Genomic DNA, 19,908 nt, shown 5'->3' with positions numbered 1-19,908 from the left:
CTGGTAGGAATGTAAGATGATGCAGCCTCTTTGGAAATCAAGAATCAAGGATGTCATCAATGTCAGCAGGATGAATTTTCTTCTTGGTTTGATGGTTTTTTAAAATTAATATAAAACATTTATGTGTTGATTTGCCAATGAACACCAATATTTACTATTATGTTTTATATGTACATAATAGGACCTCACTATCAATTCAGATTTTTCCACAACACTTTTATATGCAGTGACCAGAGAAATCAGAAATCCACATCCTAAGTCTAGCTGCAAAGGTGCCATTTTTGAACACTAACAGTATGGTAGTTACACTCGGTACCCTTGCTTATCATGTTTGTTGAGGCCAGCCTGGAAATTGAGTGCTTATCCAAATTTCCATATTTCCAAATTTATTTTTTCTCAAAGTAGAAAGTAGAGACTATTTTACTTAATACAGAACAATGTTTTAGCTCCACTAATGGCAGATTTGCTTCCATAAGTCAGAAGACAGCCAGATAACATCAGTTGAATATAAACATCAAGCTTCTTCACACTGTATTGATTGTGTGCTGAGAGCTCTTTATCATATTTCCTTGCTAAGTCTGGGCCAGATGATTGATGGTCAATGAAATCAATAATAACTACTTGCAAAAAGCACCACAGATTTATCTGCACCATGTAAGATTTATTAGATTGTTTAGGAGTCTGACTTCACGTTTGATTCTATGTGACTATGCTCTTAGGATCCCATTTCATAGATGCAGGAGTGGGAATGGCAGAGGCAACACCATTTTATCATGTTATCCATTTTATCGTGAACTTGTGTGTCTGGGTGATGGCATAAACAGCCCCAGCAGCACTCTGTCGTGTATTACCCATATCCAGAGTAAAATCAGCTGTTGGTTGTTTGTAGTAATGAAAAGAAATTACAGTACAGACAACAAAAAATGGTAGATTCTATTATAGAGTTATTTCCCTCTGGCTTTAGGTGAGTTGTAATTGTAGTTGAGCCTGTGTATATATGACCTTCCAAGCATTTGCTCCCTACAAAACCAAAAAGCCTGTGAAGAAGAGCTGCCTTAGGTAGAAACTGTTTGATCCCCCCATTCACATTTACTTCCCTCTGAGGCCTACTTTTTCAGAGATTCAATAATGTCTTAGACTGATGTACAGCATGGGTCAGAGCAACATGGCCCTCTCCCCGGCTTTTCCTGGAGCAGTGGAGAGAGAAGTAAGTATTTGGTGTCAAACAGTTGCTTCTTAAAATGCAAGCTGCAAGCAAAGTAAGAGTAAAGAGAGGATGAACAAAAATCTCAATAAAGCGGAATTGATGCTATCTGGCTGGAAAGTCAGCTTCACATGAATAAATCAGCAGTAGATGAGAATTAACCATCTATGTGTACTGGCTAATGACAGAAGGTGGCTATTCCCACACCAAAGAACAACGTTTAGCATTCTACTTCCAAAGCTAATTCTTTAAGGAACAGTTTCTTCTTTGAGCAGAGCTCTGAGTATAAAACACACAGTTCTGGTTCTATGCGAGGCTTATGAAAAACAAACTTCATTTGGCAGTGCTTAAACCCATTCTTAAACAATAGGCTTTTCCGATTCATATATTCCTTTTTGTATTTATGGAAAAGGCAGGCCACGCACATATTCTTGAAAAGGAATGTACGTATTTTCTTTAACCACCTCAGCAAAAGGTCCAAGAAAAAGTGGAAAAGAAACAGAACAGATACTTGCTTACAGGTTTCAACATATTTTTGTGTTTTCTAAGATAGACTTATAAATGTTTCAGATCTGCAGAAATAAAGATGCTGAAAATGCCAAAAACAAAACAAAACCCTCCATCTAAACTTTTACGTAATTTCTTTCTATAAATCTTAAGATGGTGATTTTGTTACATGAGGACAATGAATCAGTGGCTGAGCTGATAGAACCCCACTGTCTATCTTCTGCTCCTTGACTGGTTCTGACAGACCCCTCCCAAGGGAATCTGCCTACCCCGTATGGTCTGGTCTAGGGAATACTCAATATACTTGTCTTTCTCTTCCCCCTGCCCTGTATTTTCCTCTTTAAATTTATTTTGTCACAAGGAAACATAGGGGACAAATGACTTAATTTTTCAGTAATTTGCATGCATGAGAACTAACGGAACTCAGTTTATTTGTTATACTACTATAATTTATAGGACCATAAAACAGCACTTTCTAGGTCATGCATTTCCTGTGATTAGCAGATGGTAGGACAGAATGGCAGTTTAGTATATGAGCTCTGGAGTCAGGCAGCCTGGATTCAAACCCTGGCTCTGCCACTTAAAACTGGTATGACTCTATGATCTCTCTGTACCCCAGTTTTCTCGTAGGAAGAATGTGTGAATTCTGAAGATTAAACGAGAAGGTGCCTAGAAACAGCTTAGAATAGTTCCTGGCATGAATAAGTGCTCAGTAAGTTATAAACTTGAAGGCTCCAAATTTCACTATTATTACCAGGCTAATATGAGAAATTTAGAATATTAGAATATTTGCTAATCATTAATCTTCTTACTGACTCTTTTCTTTATTAAACCTTTTCAAACATCTACTAAAAGCATTATGGAGGAAACAAAGATATATAAGAAATAATCTATGACTGTCTTTGTAGGGTCCAGTGGGAGATTCTAACATGCAATTATAATATGGGGGCTCTCAGTGTTGGAACTCAGAGATGGGAGCTGAGGAGGTGGTTGGACAGAAGATATAAGAGTTTGAGAGCACATTGTGAAAGGGAATGGGACTGAGATGACTGGATCTGTTTCAGACATTCAGGTGCAAAGAGTTGAGATGATGGGTAAGTGAGTCTTTAGGGACAGGCATGCTGAGGAAGACAGAAGTCAGTGATGCTTATTTATTCAAGACGAGAAACTCAAGACAAGTGTTCTTGCTTCATCAGCGTAAAATGAGTGAGTCAAAATGAAAAAAACTCTCTTTCTACAGTTAAGGAAAAAAAGTATCTCTAATTCGACCCAGCTGGGGTGGGAGTGTTGCTGGTGCAGGAGTAACTCTGGGGAACAGGGAGCAGCACTTAGCTTCCCAACAGCAGGCTAGTCTGCTGCAAGGCTGGTGAGGCTGGCTCAGTTGATCTGAAGGTCTAGTTTAAGAAAATGCTGGAGGACAGGGCTGGCAGACAGGCTAGGATTTCTCAGCAGTATGTATAATATATCCTAAGGTGAAGTGAAATTGTGATGACTTCCCTGATGATGTGTCAAGTGCATTCTGGGCATTCTGCTTGGGTTTTTCTGAATATTGTCACTCTGAGAGAGAGTTCTCAGTTTAAGACAAGGGCCCAGTTTACGGTTGTGATGAAACTGCTTGCGAGAACACCCCCAGTAAGTGTTTTTGGCTTTGAAATATCTTTTGGGATACATTAGACATGCTGCTGACAAAACCTAGATAGTCTCTAATAATCTAGGTACACTGCTGGGGGCCATTTTATCACTAACTCTTCTTCCAAGGTTACAAACTGACTCCAAATGTCATTTTGAAAATATTAACAAAGCCTGGAATGTAACAAGCAAAACACTGCTCTTTTAACTTTCATAAGTTGTTGTGATATGTTGTCCCAGGAGCACCTTTAGAGTTTTAACCTTCAAGCCAAATCATCTTTTTTGTTTTACTAAGTACTTTAAAAACAATCTATTTCTATCTACCACAATTTAACAGCAAACTCAATCAAATAAGTCACTTGGCATCATATACACAATGCCTAAAAATAGGCAAAAACAGACCAAAGCAGATAATTCTAATTATATTACCTTGGTATCACTGATGCCTAAACTAATTTTTTCAGTTATTTACAATAAAAAGGGAAGCAACATATATTGAGTATATGTATATAAACACTAAAAAATTTATATTAATTGCTTTTACCTCTATCTTTGGTTTTAATATTCAAAGTAACATAAATTTAACTTTTAATACTTATTTTAAAGATTAACATAAGATTTAAAGATAGTCTTATTTGGGACATTTATCCACAGGCTGGAGTTTTAGAGTAGTCTATTCTGCATATAGCAGAAATTAAGAATGCTTACTTTCTTACTGGCTTATTAGCTAATCAGTGTCTAGAATAGTATTTCCCTAACTCATTTAGCACCAACAAAGGGTTTCTACAGCTGAAGTGACCATCAGCAGATGAATGGATCAATGGATCAAGAAAATGTGGTATACACACACACACACACACACACACAGAGGAATATTATGCAGCCATAAATTTTAAAGAATTTAAAGAATTTCCTTTAAATTCTGCCTTTTGCAACATCAAAGATGCACCTGGAGGCCATTATGCTAAGTGCAATAAGTCAGAGAAAGACCAATACTATATGTTCTCACTTACATGTGGAAACTAAAAAAAAGCTGAATCCAAAGAAATAGAGAATAGAATGGTGGTTGTTAGGGGCTGAGGACTGAAGAAATGGAAGATGTTGGTCAAAGGGTACAAATTTCCAGCTATAAGATGAATAAGTTCTAGGGATCTAATATGCAGTATGGTGACTATAATTTACAACACAGTATTATATACTTGAAAGTTAAGAGTATAATTCTTAAAAGTTATCTCTACACACTTACAAAAAAGGTAATTATGTGAGGGGATAGAGATGCTAACAAACCTTATTGTGGCAATTATTTCATATATATACACATCAAATCATCACTTTGTATATCTTTAACTTACCTATGTTATATATATGTTATATACATATACATACATATAACGTATATATATTATACATATGAGTGAGATCTCAGTAAAGCTGGGGAAAAAATGAGAAAATAAATAAAAAATAGTTTCCAAAGTCAAATAAGTTTAGAAAATTCTAGATTAGGGGTGCCTGGGTGGCTCAGTGGGTTAAAGCCTCTGCCTTCGGCTCGGGTCATGATCCCAGAGTCCTGGAATCGAGCCCTGCATCAGGCTCTCTGCTCAGCAGGGAGCCTGCTTCCTCCTCTCTCCCTGCCTGCTTCTCTGCCTACTTGTGATCTCTGTCTGTCAAATAAATAAATAAAATCTTTAAAAAAAGATTCTAGCAGTTTTCTTTGCTGCAGAATGGATCAGTACACTGATGTAATAATGTACAACATGAACCACCAGGAGCATGTTTGAGCAGAGAGTCTCAAAATTATTTAAGTATGGAAACTTTGCGGGAACACAATTTGAGAAATTCTGACCTAAAGAACAGGTCAAAGCAAGATGTATATCTTCAGAGGTTTCCTGCCTTTGGAAACAAATAAAACTGATTATTAGCAGAAGTCTCATTTCAGAAGCTCTCTGTCCAGCCTATTGCCCAAAAAGCTAGTACAGACTATGTAGTTAGTGAATGGGTAAATAGCATTAGATTAAATATCATATAATTTCTGCTTCATTGAATCGAAACTGCTTTCCATTTTTGTTTTTGTTTTTGTTTTTGGCATCAGAATGCAGCCTTCTAAGTATAGTATTTTAGAGACAATATCTAGAAGGAATAAGGATATCTTCAAATATAAATGTTCACATGTGTTAATTCATATGCTTTTGTAAGTGAGGACTTCTCAGTTGAAAGTAGCTGAAATAAACTAGCTAAAGCTAAAAAAGGTGGGGAGGTTTACTGACTTGGGTAACTCAGAAGGCAGGAGGGGGTAGCTGGCTGCACTCATGATACAACACCTCGCTCCTAGTTTACTGTACATCCAGAGAGAAGCTCCAAGGGCTTAATTACTGTTAATTACTGTTCTCAGAATTCTCTCTCCATTTCTCAGCTCTGTATTTCTGTGGGTTGCCTTATTTTCTTCTACTGATGTAGTGGTAGGAGGAAGAGGCATGGACACAGACAGCTCCTGGCTTTTTTTATTCCAGCTACAACACGTCCAGAGGAAAGCAAGACTCCTCTGTCCCTGACTCAGTATATATAAACCTCAGAAAAGGACTCTGATTGAACGAGCTTGAGTACATGTTAATCTTTTAAATTAATCACTTTGACCAGGTGGATAGGGAATGATGACTGGTCAGGCCTATGTCCCATGCCCTTCCACATGGCCAGGTAAGGCAGGGCCCTGGACTGCAGCCCACCACAGGGACTAGGCAGAGGTAGGAATAAGGTGGTGAGGGGAAGCATTTAACTAGAGCAAGAAGAGTACTGCTGTTAGGAAGCCAAAAGACAAACACAAAACACTGAACTCCATGGTTACTAACACTCTTCTTTCCTTCTAATAAATAGACAAAATTACTGACAGGAAACTGTGGTTTTATTTTTCTCCCACTCCCAGTCCAACCACAGACTTTAAAAGAGGTACCCATAGTGAGTACAAGATCATGTTATGGCATCTTCTGTCCTCCTTCCTCTACTCAAACATAAGCGAAGTGAGGGACTGCTTTGCTCTGATATGACCATGTTCACCAGAGTACAGGACAGTGATAACACAAATCACTTGGTGGTGGAGCATTGCTGTGGAGAGCAAGCACTGAGCTCCAGTTCTCAGTGCTCTCTCTACACTTTCCTGTCCTTTCTTTTATCATCATCAACTCTACTGCATCACTGTCAAAGCAGCTCAAGAGATCAGTGCTGTAGCTGAAATGTGGAAGATCCAAGTAGAGCAAAATGCTTTCTTCTGCACCCAGCATGGCTTCTTCTGAGATTGTACCAGAATGCTGGTCAATGCCTCCCTACCCCTGCTGCTCTCTGAGGCATTCTGCGTGGAGCTTCTCTCTGGGTGTACAGTAAACTAGGAGCCAGGTGTTGTATCATGTGACTCTGTCCCTCAGGGCCAGGGCTGGAGGAGGGGAGTGAGGCACTCTCCTCAGATGTGGAATTTAAGGGAGTGCCAAAAACCTCAGGAATCAACATCAATACTATTTTAATGTGGCATTTTTAAAAAATAAAAATTAATGTAAGGATTCTTTGATGAACAAAAGTCAAAATAGGAAACAAAGACAGGACTGATCTTGGTTTTTCCTTTTGACTCAGGGTCTAGTATGGCTCAGCATGGCCATACTGTTATTGATCTTGCCTTTATTTAAAATGTTGACATTTTGTTGATCATGGATTTCTTGCATTTATTTTTATTTTTTAAGATATGGCATTACACTGTTTTTTTATCTTGATTTCTGAGTTTTGGTGCCCTGTTAAGTTATGTTGCTGAGGTGAGTATCTCACTTGTCTCAGTCTAGGCTTCTACATCTACCTCCCCAAAGGGGTTGGGTCATGGCCTGGAGAGTCATCAGTCATTACCTAATGCAAGCTGAGCCAATCAGATTCTTTCTCTAAAGTTGAAAATGTGAAGAGACACTCTAGCTAGATGACAGTGGAAACTTGTACTAAAATGCCATGCTGCCTTGGGGCTGGAGGAGTCCTGTCAGGGCTTGTGCAGGACAGAGAGGCCCATTGCAAGAGAAAGCAGCAGAGATGAGAGAGTTAAATATGTGGCATATTATATTATTTGTTCTAAATATTCTCCAGCCCCCATTATAGGGTCCTTTTCTGCTGTCCTTCTGTGGGAAGAGTGTATTTGCTACAGTATGGCCTTCAGGTGTGGCCACATGACTTGTTTTAGCCAATCAATATAAGCAGAAGTGATGTGCCACATCTGAGTAGAAAATTGAAGTGCTATTGAGTAGCTGTGTTTTGTTCTCCTCCCTCTGTTATAAGGTTGACATGTTCCAAACATGCTCTTTCAGCTTAAGTTCAAGAATAGGAAGATGTGGAGAAGGGCCACAGCTGATTCACAGTGGGCATTGAGGGGAGTGAGAAATTATATACTATTGTTGTAATTCACTGAGATTAGGAAATTGTTACTGTAGCATAACTTAGTCCAACCTGGCTGATACAGAAAATAAACTTAGTTTCTACCTTTCTAGTTCTGCTTTCCTTGAGAGTTGACTTGTTTCATTCCCCAGGAAATCCTCTGAGATCACCTAAGTGGGTTTTCTGTTCCTTATAACTAAGAGTCCCTGGTAAAATAGATAACAATGATATTATTTAGACCTATTTTGTTCTTAATTTTTACCATGTAATGCGTCTGTCCTCCTCCCTGCCAAGGTTGAGTTGTATGCGTACACACACTTTGAGAAATACTTAGATGAGAGAATATACTGTACTGAAAGTAAGGATAATTTTTGTGCATTATTCTTATTAGTCAATAACAGGTAGCTATGATAATTTTCTCTTTATGTAAACTGTGACTTGCCTGAAATTTCAGTTAATAACACTGTTTTATGGGATATATGGGAAGAACAAGTTCTGTTACTTCAGAGTGAGAACACTGTCTTCTTTGGAGAATCTGACATAACAGTGATACCAACTATCATTTTAGCATCGTTATTGAAAAACAAAATGCCTTTGTTTAATATATAAATAAAATTTTCTGTAGTGTTTTTATTCTTTGTGCTTACTTCAACTGAGTATTCTCTGGACCCATGAAGATGTGTAGTTCACCCTTTTGCACCACCTTCAACAATAGCTTTTTACTGCTTCCTGTACTCTGAAAGGAACAAGCAAAGTATCCCAAACTGGGGAATGAGGTTTTTAGGAAATAATTACTGACTAGTGAGACAACCACTTTTGCTTTACATAAAACTCTTCTCTTGTGCCAAACTGAAATGATAAGTTATCAACATTTAAATTATTTTTTTCAAAATATTTCCACAAATATAGATTTGTGTGTAGGAAGCATGGAAGTTATGAGATTTGCTTCAAGTTATTAGCAAGTTAAGTGGCAGTATCAGGTCTGGAATGGGATCCCCTGTCATCTTGCTCTTACTATTATGTCTCAGTACAAAGAGGAACAACCAACTTGTCTGATTCATTCTCCTTAATATTTGTACACTGTGCACAGAGTGTTCTGATTGTACTAGATGTAAATTTTAAAAATATAAAAAACATGAATATCTGCTACCTGTTATATGTATCATAGGAACATCTAGATTATATTGTGTTTACTGCTGATAGTTAACTACCATTTTAGTTACATTAAATAACACACTTTGCTACATAAATATTTGATGAAATGCCAACATACCACAAAGCAGATATTTTTTCCAGAATACTTTGAAAATTAAAGCATAACTGATTAAAATTTTAAATTGTTGCTGGGGTACCTGGATGCCTCAGTCAGTTGAGCATGTGACTCTGGTTTCAGCTCAGGTCATGATCTCAGGGTTGTGGGACTGGGTCCCGCCAGGGGTTCTGCACTCAGGGCAGGAGTTTCTTGTCCTTCTCCTTCCCCCTCTAAACCATCCCCGCCCCCCACATACTGGCTCTTACTCTACGATAAATAAATAAAGTCTTTTTAAAAATTAAAAAAAAGATTTGCTTAAATTGCAAATCTTCACTTAAAAAAAGTAAAAGAAAAATAACTTTTGAGACAAGATTCAGAGTGCTTAATACAGAAAAGAAAATCTTTGCTCAATGGCACAAATACAACAGAATAGTCTCAAATGTACTGATTCAGTGATTGATAAAAAACCACCAAGAATTTAAGGATAAAGTTAGATTTAGAAATGTGAGTTGCTAAAATTACAAAGTAGTAATAATGGTTCCAATTGCCTGTTTGAAAGTATCTACAAAATTATTTTTTGTGTAGCAATTCTTTATACCAACCTAAGTTGTATAAAGGAATATAGCAAGTGCTGGTACTAAATGAAAACTGTTATCAGATATTTGTCCTTTTTTTTTTTTTAAGATTTTATTTATTTATTTCACAGACAGAGATCACAAGTAGGCAGAGAGGCAGGCAGAGAGAGAGGGGGAAGCAGGCTCCCCGCTAAGCAGAGAGCCCGCTGTGGGGCTCGATCCTAGGACTCTGGGATCATGACCTGAGCCAAAGGCAGAGGCTCTAACCCACTGAGCCACCCAGGCACCCCAGATATTTGTCTTATACGGCTACTTCATGCAGTATCACTTTTCATGGATTTTGAAAGTCATATATGTGCGAGAAGTATTTTAATTTGGTCAATTGACAACTAATGAATTTCAACCAGCTGCTTTTATAACCTCTTTAAAAATAAATTTCAGCCATTTTGTCTTGAATGTGTAAGATAAGGACTTTGTGCTCGAGGGAAATACTTATTCACAGAATTTTTTATCAGTAGAAATGACTAATTAATATGGTAGAACATTAATGGAAACTTTCAGGTCTAGTAATAACATGTGTTGACAAACTAATTGCCCAACTTTGGGAAAACTACTTAATGTAATTCTTTGCTCTCTTATGTTTTGAAAGACATATAAATTCTGGCCCACAGTAATTCTGGCCCATGAGATTTTGTGGAAACAGAACATAAATGACTATATGAGAAAATCCAGGGTTGACACATTAACAACCTTATTAAGAAGATAAGATGGGGAAAAATGTTCGTTGTTCTCCTAAGACGGTAAGCAAATGTTAAAATCTGTCATCATTCTGTCATTTTTTTTTGGCAGTTTAATAATTCTGATATTGACTGAACAAAAATTATACCTATCCACTATTTTGGAAAAAGTGTGCAAAAGATCAAAGAAGAAATGGTTTTTTTTTTTCTTCAACAAACCAAACTTCCTTTTCTAAAAGGTTACTTATGTCATGTCTCAAGGGCTTTGACATTATTGTTTTTTTTAACAGACATCCAAATTTCAACCCAGTCCACACCAGTGTACACTCACAATTTCCACTACCCATAAAACAAATGATTTAACATTTTCAAATCTATACAGGGCTTGACAAAGACTAAAGGGTTGCTTTTGGTTTTAATGGATAAAGTACAGACTCTTCATGGAAAAACCATGCTGTGGCTTGACCATCCTAATTAGTGTGTGACTCTTCCATTCTTTTTTGATACAGGGTGATTAGTTTCTTAGTTCCAAGGATAGTTTTGGAAGGCAACTTATCATGGGCTATAGTTAGCAGTTTAAGAGTGAAATCATAACATGAAGAAAAAGATTGGCTGTGAACTCAAGTTTTGAAAACTTTCAAAATTAAACATCATTTTAAAAAAGTTAAGTTGAAATGTCTTTTTAAGATTTTTTTTTTTTTTTTTGGCAGACAGATCACAAGTAGGCAGAGAGGCAGGCAGAGAGAGAGAGAGAGGAGGAGGAGGCAGGCTCCCTGCTGAGCACAGAGCCGGATGTGAGGCTTGATCCCAGGATCCCAGGATCCCAGGACCCTAGGATCATGACCTGACCCGAAGGCAGAGGCTTTAACCACTGAGCCACCCAGGTGCCCCATAAGTTGAAATGTCTTAAAAATAGATGCATGCGCCTAGCAGGGCTCAAATTTGTGCTGACTTAAATTTCCATCAGTACAAATAAGATTTAATAGATTATATGTGAGAACACAAAAAATTGTAAACATGGATCACATTCAATTAATACTGAATTGAGAAAACCTCCCTGATTGCTGAAAATGCTAATATCTTATTTCTTTTCTTGCTGTAAATAAAATACCAATGTTCCAGCCTTAACTCCATGGACTCTCTCAGAGCCTAGCCTTTCTAGTTTCCAAGAAATGCTGGGAAACCCTTAGTGGGGCATAGCTGAGGCCTGAACACCATCTTTACTGCCCTACCTGAACCTTGGGCTTGAAACTCAATGATGTGAAGAAAATCTCCCTACAATAATCCTGAATCCCTGCCCTACCCTTTGCCTTCCAATCAAGCAAATTATTTAAAAATTAAAACTGAAATTTATACACATCTCCTCAAGAGTGGTTCCCTTCCTTCTAGGCAGGGTGGGCATAACATTATAAAATCTTTTTCCTCATGAATCTTATTTTCTAGTATATGTGGAGGGGAGCAATAGATAAAAACAAAAATAACATGATAATTAAAATATATAGCATGCCAATTAGGGGTGTCTGAGACTAATGGCAGCAACTGTGTTCGGAAGGGTCTCACTGCAAAGGTGATATCTGAGCAACAATCCGAAGGAGGCAAGAGAATGAGCCAGCGAATGAATACAGGGTATTGGGTAAGAATGTCCCAGGCGTAAGGAACATCGAATGCAAAGGCCCGGGGGCGGGGGGGGGGGCTGTAAGGCGTCTGCTATTGGTTGAGGGACAGTGCAGCTGGAGCAAACGGAATGAGTGGGAGGAAATGAGGTCAGGTCGAGGAGGCCAAAAGTGTACATGTCAAGCAGGTCCTGGTGGACCATTCTAGGGTCTGTCTAAGAAATGCGGAGACAATTGGAGGATTCCCAGCAGAGGAGTGGCTTACCTAAACATTGGTAAAGGCACATCAAAAGAGACCAGAAAGATAAATCTGGTGGTAACAGGTGCCTCAAAGCTGTCAAAGACAACTACTGAAAGGGACAAAGGGTTGAATCCTGGACAAATGCGTTTGTGGTGGTTGGGAGGATGGGGTCACCCTGGGAGAGGCATCTGCCTAGGTTTCAGACCTAGACCACACAGAAACCTTGGTCCTGCTACTTCAGCCTCAGGTCCCTAGCCCCTGGGAGGGTCAGGACCCGCCGCCATCAAGCCTTGTTGCCTTGGCAACCACAGTATTCTTCCCCCCTCTTCACCCCCACGCAACACACTCCCCACTCCTCCGCCACCCGGGAGCAAAGCACCGGGTCCCGCAACCGCTCCAGCGCCGACCCCGGGTCTGGGCCGGCGCGGACTCATCAGTATTCCACCCGCGGAGTTCTCCCCGCCCCCGCCGCGAAGCACAGCGCGAGTCTATCCCGCAGCTCCAGCCTTCGGCGTTTCGCGCCGCCCCACCGCCCCCTCCCCGTCCCTGGGGACCGCAGCCGGATCTGCCTTGGAGCATTTCTGGCAGCCCCGGGCGCTGGCGTTCCTCTGCCCAGTTACGCAGCGCTTTCCAGTACGCTGGCGGGCACCTCAGGGTGCGCCTCCGCGGCGGAGAGGGGACGCCCCGGGTTAGGCAGGGCCCCCCGGGAGACCTGTTCTCAGGCATCCCCGCAACAACTCTGGGGATATTCAACTCCCCTGCGCTAGCTGTAAGGTCCCCCTGCGCTTCTGCAGTGCACCAGACGGGGGAAGCAGATACAGGAGAACCTGCATTGCGCCCCCCCTGGGATGCACTGTGCGCAAAAGGGAGACGGTTGACTGCAAAACCCGAGGACTGGAGGCGAGGGGAGTTAGGGGTGGGTTTTCTTAGGACTCACCTTGTGCAGTTTCCACATGGCCCCCAGAGCTTTGACTTCATGGCTGGAGTGTTTGCCCTCCTCCAAGCACTGGTAGCACACAGGCATCTTGCACTGCACGCAGTACATGCTGTGGTTCTCCAGCTCGTGGTCTGTGCAGGTGGAGACCTTGCGCGGGCTCAACCGCCGGCTCACGCGGCCCTGGGCCGGGGGTACCAGGCGGTGCTTGGCTAGGGGCCCTCGGGGCGGGTGGCAGCGCAGGCGGCACGGATCGCAGTAGAAGACATCGCACTGTTCGCACATGACGGTGGCCTCCTTAGGCGCCTTCTCGCAGAGCTGGCACTTGAGGGCTGCGGCTTTGCTCTGCTGGTAGCGGTCAATTACCCCTTCCAGGACGCGGTTCTTGGGGAAGCCGCGGAGCCCCCGGTCATCCAGGATGAGGCTGCGGTGGCACTGGGGGCAGGTGATACAGGAGTTGCGGGGCACCGGGGCCAAGGCCGGTGACAGGTGGGTGGCCGGTGGCGGCATAGCCGGGGGGAAAACGCGGACGCCATTGGGGGACTTCTGGCACGGGGTAGTGGGGGCACTGGCGAAACCCCCGTAGGAACCGTAGCCGCTGTCCGCTTCGCTGTACAGGCTCATCTTGTCCAGGTCCAGATAGTCATAGTCGGAGACCCCGGAGCCTGAGGCCCGACGGCTCTGGGGGGATTCAGACTCCGGGGTCTGTACCAGGATGTTGCGGGCGCACGCTTGACATAAATTGTGAGAGCAGGGCAGGATGATGGGCTCCCGATAGAAGGAGCCGCACACAGGGCATTTTAACTCTTCTTCCATCTCTTCCATGAGGACGGAGCTGGAGCGAAGCAGCAGCAGCTGCAACGGGTGCTTGAGCTGGCGAAGCGGCCGACCGGCCTGTCGTTTCCAGCACCTTGGCCAGCGGCGGCGGCGGTGGCGCCTTCCCGCGTCGCTTAGGCGCCGACTCCCTGTGAGGCGCTCTCTCGAGGAGCCGCTCTCTCAGTGAGCCACGGGACCGCGACGCCGCGCGCCAGCCCCGGACCGCCCCCTCCTAGTCCCGCCCTACCCTGTAAACAGCGGCCCATTGGCCGGCGGCGAGAGGGCGAAGCTCTCATTGGCCACACGCCCCGTCCTTTCCCCTCTCTTCTGCAGGCCACAGGGGGTTTGGTAGCGGACTCTGAGGAAGAGCGAGTCTTCGCTCCTGGCTGCTCCATCTCTGGAGGGGGCCGGCGTGCGGAGGCGAGGGACCGGGAAGGAGGAATTAGGCGGGATGACTCATCCCTCGCCCCGCTTCCTTCCGACCTCCGGTGCAGTCACCCAGGAGCAGGGGGCGTGAGAAACCCCTCCCCGCAGCGAGTAGGCGGGCGGAGGGGGCTGGTGCTTCTCGCCTACTGTCTGCCTTTGGCTTCCAGCTCTGGTCTCGGTGCCGACCTACCACCCGCTAGGGCCGCGCGCCTGCGAGACCCCCCCTTCTCCTTCCGGGGCTGGCAGCTTGGGCTGGCGCCTCACCCAGGCCTAGGTTTTTGTGCCGCAGCCCCGCTTTTCTCCCTTCCAGAAAAGCGGTGCAGCGCGGCCCGGGCGCTCCCGCCTCCTGGGAGTCGGGCGCGCGGGGCGTAAGCCCCAGGAAGAGCCTCTTTGCTTCTTTCAGCCTCAGCCCCTAGGGTCTAAGAGGGGATTAATAATAATACCAATTTCTTAGTGTTGCCGTGAGATTGAAACTAGGCGACCGATGTGAAGGCTCAGTATATTAGTTAGAATATCTGTCAGCCCCTTCATTTCCCGCTTTAAATTCAGGCTCGGCCCAGAGGCTTCTCAGAGTGCGGTGTGAACCTTATGGTGTGAACGTGCCTCTCTCCCCTCCTCACTCTCCCTGCCTCCCAAAGCTGTGCTGTCACCCTCCTCTCAGCATCTGGCTGAGCTTTCGCGAGGCCAGCAGTACCTTTGGCTCAGTACGGGTTGCCTATTTCTCAGTGCCCACAGTTTAGTAACTAGCTGCAGATGAATTACGGTGTCACTGCGGAGTCTCAGTGTTTGAATGCAAACAGCATTATTCAGTGTCACGTGGCCTGAGCGTTTACCACAGCTTCAGAATGGTGGCTTGTTTCTGTTTGCTCCAGTGAAGTGCATTGGGTGATGGTGCTGGTGGAGGGGTGCAGGTAGGGGTATAGGGGCGAGATCTAGTGTTAGTCCTCATATATTAAGCACCCTTCTTCTCCCTCTTACCAAATATTGATGGAGATATCTGGCCCCGTCCCTTGCCCACAGAACTGTTGATTTGATGTTGCAGGAGGAGGAGGACCTCCTCCCCCGACCCGCCAAAAAAAAAAAACAAAAACAAAAACAAAAAAAACAAAAAAAAAAACAGAAAGAAAGAAAAATCTTCGAGTCAAGTGACGGTGACATTCTGAGATAGCATCTTATTTGAAATAGTGCATGGCTGCCTTTTGCTGAGTGATTCATAAATAAATGGCAAAAACTCTTCCCAAGGTCTAAGAAATCTTCCATTTTTCATCTTCCAAAAAAGAGATAACTTGATTATATGCAGCAACATTTAGAATTTAAAAGCATTTTATTGCCTAGTAAAAAGTGGCCCATAATCCTGCCCTTGGAGAAATAGTCCACTAAACTACATTATCTTTCCAAAATCTTCCTCAGTCATAATGAAAACAGCACTAGATTATTGTTGGGGGGATGGTTCTTCTCATTTTTATTTAAAATTATGCTAACCATAAATGCTATATGATTTCTTTTTAATCTGGTTTTTAACTAGCTAAATCCAGAGCGTCCAAAGGCATAGGTACTCTGTTTATAGCCATACAGTTTCTTCACGGGGAATTGGAACATTATCTGTTTCTGAAGGATGTATCCAATTTATGGGTCCCAAGAGAATTTGCTAATACTAAATAGTTAATTGTTGAGAAATTTAGGAGTCAGTACCACGCATAATTTAATATATAAAAATCCTTTCCAGGATTTTTGTATGCATTTGGCTGAGAGTCACAGTAGCCTTGGGTCAGGGCTATGTACATTTCAAAGTGAGCAGCAAATATTCCCTTTATGAGTTTGAACTTGCTTTTCATAGAATTCTATCTGCTATAGATTCAATGTGTCTCCCCAAAATTCTCATCTTGAAATCCTAATCCCCAAGGTGATGGTATTAGGAGGTGGGGCCTTTGGGAGGTGATTGGGCCATGAGGTAGAGCCTTCATGAATGGGGTTAATGCACTTATAAAAATGGCCCAAGAAGGCTCCTTTGCCCCCTTCCACCCTGTGAGGTTACCATGAGAAGACCACTGTCCATGACAAAGCAAACCCTCACCACAGGGCAAATCTGTGGACACCTCGATCTTGTAATCCCCAGCCTCTAGGATGTGAAAAATAAATTTCTATTGTTTATAAGCTACCCAGTCTGTGACATTTTGTTTTAGCAGCCTAAAAAGCCAAAACCGCCATCTAAGAGGTCTGCTAATTAGCAGAAAACGGATCTTAAGTTAAAAATAAAGGATGATTTTAGGGAATGTCTGTGGTGTAATACGCTGTTGGTTTCACAGAGACTCAATAGAATATAGATTTATGATATAATCAATACATGAAGAATTGACCTATTATGAAATATATTGAGGTGATTTAATAGTTAGAGCTATTTGGCTAGGAATTAGCTAAATCAATCCCAGGAGAACTCTTAAAATGACTGTTATTTGTTAAGTGCTCATTCTGTTTTAGGCAGTGGGTTTTTTTATTTACATGGATTACCTAGTTTAGTCCCCGTGATAACAAAAAGAGGTGGGCATAATTATCCTAATATTAAAGATGAGTAATCTGAGGGTAAATGAAGTACACAAGGTCAAATACTGGTGAAGCTGGGATTTGAATCCAGGCATATGTAATTTTGTTTCCCTGTTCTTTCGTTCCTTCGTTCCTTCGTTCATTCGTTCCTTCATTCATTCAACAAATGCCTAGTTTTCTGTCAAGCTCTGTGTATAAGAAATACTCAAGATGATCTTTGATAATTTTTATATTATTCTGTTTACCTTCCCTGAGAGTTTATGGTTTTTCTGGAATTCATTTCTCTAAAAAATTTTTGTAAACTTTGGGAGATTTCCCCTCATGTAGCACTACATGGCCATAATGTACATTTAAGTCCTCCAAGGAGTTGTATTTAAAGGGAAATAAAAAATCTGAATGTAATTGATGGTATTATATAAATACTGTAGGGAATATATCTTCCTTCTTCCAGCTGGTGATCAGCCCATGCCCAGAAGCATGAGCATTGATAGCCCTGTAATTTTATCATTCCTGGGGTGACTGCAGATGTTCTCATTTGTGTAAAGTGTCTTATCATTCTCTAAAACTTACTCAGCTATGCACCCAAATGATGTTTTTGTAGAAAAGATTTTATTTATTTATTTGAGAGAATAGGTACGCAGGAAGGTGGGTGTTACAGAGGAAGAGGGAGAAGCAGACTTCCTGCTGAGCAGGGAGCCAGACACACCCTATTCCAGGACCTATTCTTTTCTTTTTCATTCAATAGCAAATAAATATGTGCATTATGAGACCTGCAAAAGGAAATATAACTATTGATATAATAGAAAGCACAAGAGAACTCACAATTAACAAACACTGGGAAAATACTATGTGAAACACTATGACAACAAAATTTAAAGCCTAAAGGAAATGAATGTTTTCATTCAAAAATAGATTAACTTAATTAATCCTTCAAATCTAGCATCAATACAGCATTAGCTTCCTTTGCTGGTATCCAACTAGGTATTCTCAGAATTGGATACCTTTAATATTTTTATGGAAATTGAACTTTTGGTTCTTTGTCAGCATGTTAAGGTGGATTTTTTTTCCTTACAGAGCACTGAATAGTCAAGGATATTAAATTGAGCTCTTAAATGAATGGATTCCATATAAGTTATAGTATTAATTTTGTACTTGTAAATAGCACTACGTAGGCTCTCTACCTATAATACTCCAAGAAGTAAGATAGCACAGGTATTTAAAAGGAACATTTTTAAACAATTGGTTAATTTACTATGTAAAATTGCTGTAAAGAACAATGTATACAGAATTTTTATTCAAATATTCTATTGTAAACTTGTTAAGACTCTTATGTTTTTATTGCTTTTGTATGGGATGACGTTGCAAAAATAAAAAGAACCTTCAAAACAAGATGTTCAAATGCTCTCAAAGTAGAAAGCTTGAGTAGACCAACTTCCAGAAAAAAAATTTGAAAGGTAATTTCAGATTAATCATTGTAAAGGGTAGGATGGTTGCATGGCTGAATTACAGTTAACTTTTAAAAAACAAGTAATTTTAGGGATGCCTGGGTGGCTCAGTCAGTTAAGCATCTGTCTTTGGCTGAGATCATGATTCTGGAGTCCCTGGATGGAGCCCTGGGGCCCTGAGTCAGGCTCCCTGCACTGGGTGGGGGTGGGGGGGATTGGAAGGGGTGGGAGAGTCTGCTTCTTCCTCTCCCTCTGCTTCTCCTGCAAACTAACCCCCCCCCCCGGCTCTCTCTCACTCGCTCTCGCTCTCTCTCTCTCTCTCAAATAAATAAAAACTTTTAAAAAACAAGTAATTTTAATGTTATTGAAATAATCTGAATTAAAGATAAATATAGAATGTTCCCCAGTCTGCTTTATAAAGCCATCATAACTTAAATAATATTTTTTTTAAAGTAGTCTCTACACCCAGCATGGAGCCCAATATGGGGCTTGAACTCACCACCCTGAGGGTAAGACTTGAGCTGAGATCAAGAGCTGGAGGCTTAACCAACGGAGTCTCCCAAGTGACCCAATAAAATCTGATAATATAGTTAACAGAAAATGCAATAATGAAAAAACTATAGGTCAAAATCACCACAGTAATAGATGCAAAAGTGTTAAACACTTTTGTGTTTATTTTATTTATTTTTTTGTGGGTTTTTATTGTGTTTATTTTATTTATTTGTGTTGGTATTAGCCAACAGATTTCAGCATTGGAGCAAAAGATTAATGAAAATGCCCAAGTAGGGATTTTCACAGGAATATAAGGTCAGTAAAACTATCACACCATTTATTACATGAAAAATCAAAAGAACACAATTCTCTCTTTGGACCATATGGGAATAATCCTCCTTCCATAAAAAACAGGATTAACTATTGGAAACAACTATTGTCAGACACTGGATAATAGGCAGTGTAGCCTTGTCATTCCCAAGAGAAGGCAAAGAGGTGAGTCCTACCTTCAGCCAGGCTTTCCCCAGATGGTAATTGCTAGATGGTACAGGGAAGAGGAACCCACACAAACCCCACCAATCTCTCTGAGTTGAGACAGACTGGATTTGGGGAAGGTCAAGGAAGCTAGAATTTGCAAAGAGGAAAGAGCGAGATACAGTTTCAGCATAGGGATTTGTTTGGGTCTCTGATTGAATACAATGTGGGTATGTATAGGGTGAACGTCCACTACCAGGTTGGGCAATAACAACTTCCAAGGAAAGAGCGATTACTGGAATTGTAATACAAACAATTTTCAGAGTACACACAGGACCAGAAGTCATTCATATTCCCATCAGCCAGAGTGAAGAGCACTCATTGGATATACAAAAATCATTTGTATTGGGGCGCCTGGGTGGCTTAGTGAGTTAAGCCTCTGCCTTTGGCTCAGGTCATGATCTCAGGGTCCTGGGATGGAGTGCCACATCGGGCTCTCTGCTCAGCAGGGAGCCTGCTTCCCCCTCTCTCTCTGCCTGCCTCTCTGCCTACTTGTGATCTCTGTCTGTCAAATAAATAAATAAAATCTTTTAAAAAATCCATTGTATCTATAAATACTAGCTGTACATG

At 41.6% G+C, this 19,908-nt stretch overlaps 1 protein-coding gene across 9 annotated transcripts in view; it reads right to left on the bottom strand.

Annotated features, from left to right (window-relative positions):
- TRIM9 (tripartite motif containing 9) overlaps positions 1-14,059 on the bottom strand; it is a 107,910-nt gene extending 93,851 nt beyond the window's left edge. For 7 of the 9 annotated variants that reach the window (XM_032871126.1, XM_032871128.1, XM_032871130.1 and 4 more), the window contains exon 1: positions 13,088-14,022. In XM_032871126.1, the coding sequence (XP_032727017.1) occupies positions 13,088-13,909 (822 nt within the window). In that variant the 5' untranslated portion in view covers positions 13,910-14,022. Of the gene's footprint in view, positions 1-13,087 lie in introns of all 9 variants that reach the window. The other 2 variants (XM_032871132.1, XM_032871133.1) reach the window with 1 other exon arrangement.
- Between the last annotated feature and the right edge of the window lie 5,849 nt (positions 14,060-19,908).

This window comes from Lontra canadensis, unplaced genomic scaffold (genome assembly GCF_010015895.1).
Source record: "Lontra canadensis isolate GAN:19392208 unplaced genomic scaffold, GSC_riverotter_1.0 scaffold42, whole genome shotgun sequence".
Lineage (NCBI taxonomy): Eukaryota > Metazoa > Chordata > Mammalia > Carnivora > Mustelidae > Lontra > Lontra canadensis.
This window is presented reverse-complemented; position numbering and strand designations above follow the sequence as displayed.